The 7,908-nt window shown below is 47.0% G+C and overlaps 1 protein-coding gene across 2 annotated transcripts in view; it reads right to left on the bottom strand.

The window, feature by feature from the left end:
- zbtb46 (zinc finger and BTB domain containing 46) overlaps window positions 1–7,112 on the bottom strand; it is a 43,280-nt gene extending 36,168 nt beyond the window's left edge. For both annotated transcript variants that reach the window (XM_031845424.1, XM_031845423.1), the window contains exons 1-2: window positions 3,827–7,112; window positions 2,727–3,690 (exon numbers count right to left, since the gene is read on the bottom strand). In XM_031845424.1, coding sequence (XP_031701284.1) covers window positions 2,727–3,690; window positions 3,827–4,012 — 1,150 coding nt within the window. In that variant the 5' untranslated portion in view covers window positions 4,013–7,112. The remainder of the gene's footprint in view (window positions 1–2,726; window positions 3,691–3,826) is intronic.
- Window positions 7,113–7,908: the final 796 nt, after the last annotated feature.

The raw sequence follows: 7,908 nt of genomic DNA, 5'->3' as shown, positions 1-7,908 counted from the left end.
CATAAAGCAGGGGATGCTTTAGGGCGGGGCTACACGGTGATTGACGGTGTTGTCCGGTCTGGGTGTTTTACAACTTTAACCCTCTACAGCGTGTTTTTACTTCATGAAAGTTAATTGTAATATCTTTGGTGGCCTATCTTGGTCTTGTCATGTTGCGTCGCTTCTGGTTTGAAAAATAAAACCAAGATGACGACGGCCAAAAAACCTAGAAAGCAAACTCAAGGCTTTATGTAACCCACACTTTGGTTTTCTTATTCGTTTCTTTTTGTTTGCTTGGATGAACTTGTCCCACACACACCTGCAGAAGTAATGGATGAATGAATGAATGTGTGGTTTATGTCGTTAAAACGATACAGAGTAGTATTTGGAGGAATAATCCATCAATCACAGTGATAATGTCGTGTTTTGTACCTGTCTTTATTCGTCATCAAGTTGATATTATTTTACATGTTAACCAGTGTTTCTAGTGTCAGACGGAAGTCTTCAGGCAAACTGTGTCATCCAGACTACCTGACAGCTCTTTGCTGTCTACCTTCCCCCCTTGCAATGCTGTCATTGTTGTAGTTAGAAACTTTAAATAGAACTGTACACCACTTTCTAAATCCTTGGCTCTCCCATATGCTCGTACGTCTGATTCGGATCTCCTCCTGTAGGTGACAAAATCCGGACTTAAGGAGACTTAAGACTTAAGTAGACAAACTCTCATAAGCCTGCAGGAATCCTGTGTGTTTTTTTCACCCTGACAGGGTCAAAAGAAAAACAACAACCTGAAGGCATCACATCGAGAGAAGAAGCACTCCCACAAACCAAAACACATCGCACCACCAACGCCGATCCAACAATGGCCTCACAAAACCTGTTCAGCAATTCCCCAGACCTTTCGCTAAACACACAGAAACCGCCTCCTGCAAACTGACTCGACACACACCATTGAAAACTACCCTGACTGTCATCCACTACCACTCCAAAGCCCACTAGTAACATGATATTTCACTGCTAAATGGCAAGATCTGCCCTACTGAAGGAGACCCCGAATGGTTGATAAACCTCACGATACAAAAGACTCTCCTCCATTGTGAGCCCGGTCCCGAAACCCAGGTTAAAGAAATGACTGGTTGTTTTTTTGGCTAACACCAGGTGAGTCTACACCAGTGGCAACACTAGACTTCCTCTAACCTTTAGGTGAGAAAAACACCTCTCTCTCTCCGGAATGGCTGCTTCACCACAGCCGGACTAAAACTCTACCTTCTACCACAGAACCAACAAACCGGCCAACGGGCTAAATAGTGCCATTTAGTTTGTGTGCGTGTGTGTGTGTGTGTGTTTTGCTCTGAAGCTCAAGACAAGATGTACCTGGTGACCGTAATAATGTCTGAGCGCAGATCACAAAATCTGGGACTAAGGACACTTAGACAAATCCTCGTAAGACTGTACGGATGCCCCCCCACCTATCTCTCTCTCCCTTTTCCCTCGTCTTGCCCTTTCCAGAAGGTTCTTCCCTAAACCCCAGAGAGAGAGTGAGAGAGAGGAAGGGGGGAGGAGGGGGAGGAGCCAGGGATGGCGAGGACGCGCTGGTAATCCGTGCAGTGACCCAGGTCAATTCAATTATCCTGTTTTCTTTCGCTGTGCGACACGTGTGCCCATTTCACAGCCAACTCCCTTAATGCGCCCAGGATTAGCTTCTCTTACTTTTAATGATCTACCTATCGACGCCTTGGGCCCCCCGGTGCACACACACACACACACACACACACACACACACACACACACACAGACAGACACTCAACACTCACACACAGCAAAGTGTTTTTCATGTATTAGTTTTTAGTGTAATGGAGTTCACAAAACAATTCTGCAAGGCTGAGGATCAAGAGACACTTTTCTCAAAAATAAACGTGCGTGTTTGTGCTAACGTTTGCTTGTTTATGTGGGAGTGTGTGTTACATAAACTGCAGTAAGAACAGGATCGTATTATCCATCGGCATTTACCCAGGCTTCCCCTCAAACCTCTCAAGATTTGAGATAATCACCTTAGGCCTAACACGTTAGTGTGGAAGCTCGCTAATCTCAAACCCGGAGGATCAAAAGAGGTCATTTTTTTTCCAGGGACGCTTGTGTGCATGGCTGAGATGCGTTGAGACAATCCGCGCAGGAATCAAAGCATTAAGTGCATGTGTACTGTAAAGTGTCGCACACACGCTGTTGAACTGGAGTTCAACTAAAGTCAACACGGCAGTTTGATCAGGACTGCTGCCCTGCCGGGTAGACGGCGTCTTTTAAAAGAGAAGCCCAGATAAATTAGATCCTAGTTGAGTAGTGAGACAACACTCTCACTTAATTATCTATTCTAACCTTATTATCTCACCAGTCATTCACTAATTACGAGACTGGATAACTAAGTAGGCGTCCGAAACTGCAGCAACTCTGGGAAACTCTTAAGCCTCAAAGTCATCAAATCAGAACTACAAAGTCTTGTCTGAGAAAGAAGTGCTTTCTTTTGGCCTGCGTCCATCCCTCCTATTTTAAAAGCCAGTCAAAGATGATTCCACCTGTTTTTGTGACACTAAACTAATAATCTAACTAACAAATCCACTTTAAAAACAGTAGTTGGACATGAAAAAGCTCTGCTCTCTTTTCACCGTCTGTTTCGTCCGTCTCACATAAAATATGCAGCAGCACTTTCCAAAGACAGGAGACGCTTAGAAGCAGGTTTTTGTCGGCCTTACCTGGGATTTCCTGCCCGTTGTAGTTCCATCCAGCCACAGCCAGCATGGAGGGCAGAGGAGATCCAGGCCTACTGTCCCGGTCTCTCTCCCTGTCCCGCTCCCTGTCCCAGTTCCTCTCAGACTGCTGGGTAATATGCCTGACGGTGTCCTTGTTCTTCCTGTTCTTCCTCCGCCCCGACCCCGACAGCGGTTGCCAGGGCCCTTCTCCGCCTCCTCCAGCGGCACCTCCAGCACCTTGCTCCCCCTGGCTCTGGGCCGCCCCTCTGGGAGTGTCCCGTGGATGTGAGGAGGAGGCGGGGGACACCTGCTCCTCTTTGACGGTGACGGGCCTGTAGTCGTGTGGCCAGGCGGGCTGGGAGTCGTGGCAGGCTTCCTCTTGGCTCTCGTGGCTCTTGGGGGGTTCTTGGTCCTCCTTGCCGTACGTGCTGCCTCCCTCGTGGCAGCTGGCGATGGCTGAGTCCCCAGAAGAGTTGGCCGGGCTGGTGCGGCGTGCCAGCCAAGGCGAGGTGCTGCGACCAGACATGATGGAGGCCAGGGCTTCAGAAGCCATGCCCACGATCCCACCTCCTCCTCCTCCTCCTCCTCCTCCTCCTCCTCCTCCTCCTCCTCCAGCTCCTCCTCCTAAACCTGCTCCGCCCCCTGCTCCTGCCATACCCCCTCCACCTCCACCACCTCCGCTTATGCCCGCGGCACCGACCGCTCCCATCTCAAAGTCGGCCAGCTCGTCGGCCATCTCGGAGCGGATGCTGATGTCCAGCGCCGCCTTGATGAAGCTGTGGCAGGCCTGGACGATGTCCGTCATCTGCAGGTAGCTGGCGGCCGACATGACCTCGATCACATTCTTGCTGGTGAGGGCGAGGTGCGCCGAGTACATGAAGTCCAGTATGGCTTTGAAGCCCGTCGCTGTGACGATGTCCAGGTGAGTGACGGTGGTCTGGTGGTAAGGCTCTGCCCCTTTTTTAACCTGAAGGGTGAGAGAGATTATTCACAGCAGCTCTTGTTCAAACGTCTCGTGCAGCAAAACTACTACGATGTGAGAGAAGAACAACACACTCCCTTGACTCATCCACCCCCCCAAGGGGACTGTAGCAGTCCCTTACCTGGCAGTAAAGAGTCTTGAAGTAGCGCGAGGAGCCCAGGAGGACATTCTTATGGGCCTTGAAGATCTTTCCGTCCACGATGACACAGGCGTCGCAGAGGATGCCGTGCTGCCTCTGCTCGTTGAGCTCTCTGAGGAGCTGGCGGTAGTGAGAGGAGATCTCCATGTCCTCCTTCCTGTTGTTCATCTGTGTAGCTGAACAAAAGCCTCTCCTCCAAACGTCTGCTGGGAGACAAAAGAAGACAACGAATAAATATCAAAAGGTATTGTACCGTTAAACGTAAAGTACGGGAATTTGATACAGTAAAGGAGCAACGAAGTCTGAAAAACATTTTTGTCTTTGCAACACATCCAGGCATTTCTCTTCTAAGTCCACACACTGTATGCGGTTGATGGATGTAGCTTAAAACGTCGGTTTCATTTTCACGTAAGGGGAGCGGGGGGGGGGGGGGGGAATGAGCAAATTTAGCCGCACCGCTCCTTTAAAGACGAGCCAGGGTATCTCAATAATGACTGTGACATAAAAACAATGACATCAATAGAAACCACATCTCAACTGCTGTAGTTTGATGTCTAAAAACAGCCCAGTAACAAATAGTCAAAAATCTCTGTGTTCAAACCGTGTCTGACAGGTTCATTTGTGCGTGTGTGTGTGTGTGTGTGTGTGTGTGTGTGTGTGTGTTTATACAAGAGAGAGAGAGAGAGAGAGAGAGAGTGTGTAAGCTCATTAAAAATGTCAGTTGAAAAGCATGACACTTTCACAAAACAGTTGAGAGGGAGAAAAACACCTCATTTAGCACAAACCACTTTACCATTAAAAATGTATCAATAAACAGCCTCAGTTCCTTTTCTTTTTCTTCATCTCTCCTACGACTGTGAACATTCAATCAGTTGTCTAGTTAAGACGAAAAAGTCACTTTTGAACCTTCACCTCTGCGTTTTTGATCTTGCACAGTTCAGTCTGGGTTGTGAACATGTTTTTTTTTCCTGAAAACTACAGAGAAAATATCCTTAATGGCAATTTGTGAAGCTGCTCAACTGTCAGTGAATGAAGATCCAACTCATCAGTATTCATCAGGCGATAACTACTGTTCTGAAAAGTCAAGCCGATGCTGAAGTGACTTCAACCCGCATTCTCTCTACTGACCATCTGGGGGCGACTCCTCCGGTTGCAAAAAGAGGCCTAGTTGTATAGAAGTCAATTAGAAAATTACCATAATTCTCACTTGACTTGTGATTGACAGGCTGCTGCCACGGCGTTGAACTCTTTGGGAGTTGTCTGTGTTTTTCGTCTTACAACTTAAATCCTTTCACAGTGTAATTTCAGTTTTGGTCCCCTAAAAATGTTAGCGTTCAGTTGTACTAAGCTCCACCCTCTCGTGTCACTTCTGGTTGCAATAAACTAAGAAGGAGACTTCCACAAACCAAGATGGCAATGGCCAAAAACAGAGATGGCGATAGTCAAATACTAAGATGGCTCGATGGCGAAAAACCAAGATGGTTTTTGTTTAGTTGTTTCTCCGTTTATTTTTACTTTCCCTGCCTCTTGTGTCCAGTGTTCACTTCACTTCCTGTCCTTGTCTACTTCCCACCTTTGTGATTGTCTTCCCCGCCCTTAATTGAACCCTGCTGTGTCTCATCACCTGCACCTTCCCAGTGTATTTAAACCCTGAGTGTCTCTTGTCTCATTGTCGGTTCGTCTGTGGTGTATCCTGGTCCGTGGTGTTACTTGTTCTGCTAATCAATCCTGGTATGTTCCCTGATTCATCTCTGCTCTTCCCTACCATGTTCCCTGTTTTAGAAGTTTTGTTTTATTGGACAATTTCGTTACTCATTTCTTGACTCCCCAGTTCCGCAATTGTTGTGTTGAACATTTTTCTTTACTATTAAAACCCCCTATATTCAACCCTCTGTTTCCCCGTGTCTCCCTGCATTTGGGTCAATCCTTTACTTCGCCATTATAAACCAAGATGGCAAAAGCCCAATAAACAAGATGGTGAAACCGGCATCATTTATTGACACTTTTACAACAATAACAGAAAAGCTCAAGGTTCACAATTTTCACACATCTATTAGCCCTCAAAGATTCTTCAGGCTTTTTGGCTCAGAAATATTGATGTAATATGTGTGATGGTTTTATAATAGCCTGTGTTTTTTGTCTTTTTCTTCACAGTGTCCATGTTAGATGACATACAAGAGGCGCTGTGAGCTCAACACACAACAGAAGGCATGCAGGTGAAGGCCACGGAGGCAGGAGAGCAGAGGAGACAAAGGGAGATATGAACATCGCTCTAAGTTGCAGAGAAACAAGGTGAAACTGCATAAGCCCTTGCAAACACAAACACACACACAGAGGATGAAGATGAACACACACACAGGCAGTGCATTAGCCAGAGCATTAGCAGCCGCCGCTCCCGCTCTCGTCTTGGTGAGGGCTAAATCGCGGGGACGCAGAGTGTTACCAAATGCAGCAGTGATTTGTTTTGGGAACGCCACAGCTGTCAGCTCTCGTGGGCTGCTCTGAGAGATGACAGCTCGGGTTGGCCAAGATGACAGCGGCGTTTGCTCCGGGGCCGGCACACTTCAGGTCATGTTTAGCGACGCTCTGCTCAACCTGATGGCTTGTAAGATCAGATAAATCCAACCGGTGTCCCCCCACGTCTGCTTTGGACAAACACACCACCTATGAACGGTGGTGGATGGAGTGACGGTGACAACCGCTTGAAAAAACCTCTCCTTTCCTCAAGGACTTGATGAATGTGCGGCTCGCTCGCAAACCGCCTTGACTGGCGTGTATTTAAGTCATAGAAATAGAGAATTAGGAGGAGGAAGGAATGAGAACGCAGTATAACAGCGTCCCTCAGAGTCTCAAAAGGCAACTTTTGACGCAAGTGTTTTTATCTTCCAGCTCACACACTTCTTAGAAAACTTCTATTGGCGGTCTAACCTTGAGATATTCCTTCCTTTCTGCGTTGCCCTGATGGAGGAACTGAAAGTCTTTACCTCTCACCTTTCACCAACTCCCCTCCTCCTCTCCTTGATATTCTTCTCTCAGGGCCACTGGCACATTCAGTTGTACAGCCCCCGGTCTATGAAATGAGTCTACCTCTCATAACCGCATCCACAACACAGAGGAAGTCGTTTATTCCCTGAGAAATACCTCAATACCCTTTTTTTTTTCTATTCCTCGTTTTTTTCCAGCCAATGATGGACGGTGAAACCCAGGGTCAGCGGCACCCGTTTGAAGAAAAAAAAGATTGCTACTGTAGCTCAGAGGAAGCAGGGAAAGAAAGCCAGCTACAGCTAATCAACAGCTGGAATAAGACCGCCTTTGGCTGGCGTGTTGCACGGGTCAGGGTCTCTCTACCGCTGTCCCCATCTGTTACAGTCCAGCTATCAGTAAACAACAATAATGACGAGCTAACAAGCAACATGCTAATGACAGCAGCGCTGTTCTCAGCGAGAGGGGATTTAATAAAGAGTCGATTCACTCAAATTTCAGATACGAAAACGCATTTGAAACACGACAAACAAGATTTCCGCCTCCACTCCCATACAAGGTAAGTGAAGGGAATTTAATTGGTGGTGCTCACTTCATTGACAAACAGCAGCATCTCTTTCCGAAAACAGTGCACTCATTGTATAGAGAGAAAAAACAGTTCCATTCCCCTCATATAAATCTCTCATCTGGACAAATAAAACCAAAACTAGCTCGATAGCATCAGAGGTGAGGGTGTGAATATCTATATTTTTTTGTATTTTGGGTGAAACAAGCCTTTTATGCAGTAAAACACAAATTTCAAACAACCCAGTGGATACAGAGTCTGTTAACTGGGATTAAAGTTCATTAGTGCAACTTCTCATTCTGTGTGTTAATGCGTGTCCAAAGAGCTAATGATGATGTCAGGGCGGTGCTGCACTCTGATACAGGGAGGAGGAGGGGGGGGGGGCCATGTTGCAAAGGGAGTATTGAAAATGTTCGGCGAGGTTGCCGGCTACGATTGCAACCCAAAGACAAGTTAAATGGTGCCTCAAATTTAACAAAAACAATGATCAGTGGAGGGTGAAACGACAGCGGAGGAC

This window comes from Anarrhichthys ocellatus, unplaced genomic scaffold (genome assembly GCF_004355925.1).
Source record: "Anarrhichthys ocellatus isolate YVR2014 unplaced genomic scaffold, GSC_Weel_1.0 scaffold5, whole genome shotgun sequence".
Classification (NCBI taxonomy): domain Eukaryota; kingdom Metazoa; phylum Chordata; class Actinopteri; order Perciformes; family Anarhichadidae; genus Anarrhichthys; species Anarrhichthys ocellatus.
The sequence above is the reverse complement of the archived record's forward strand: the minus strand, read 5'-3'. Positions and strand labels throughout refer to the sequence as shown.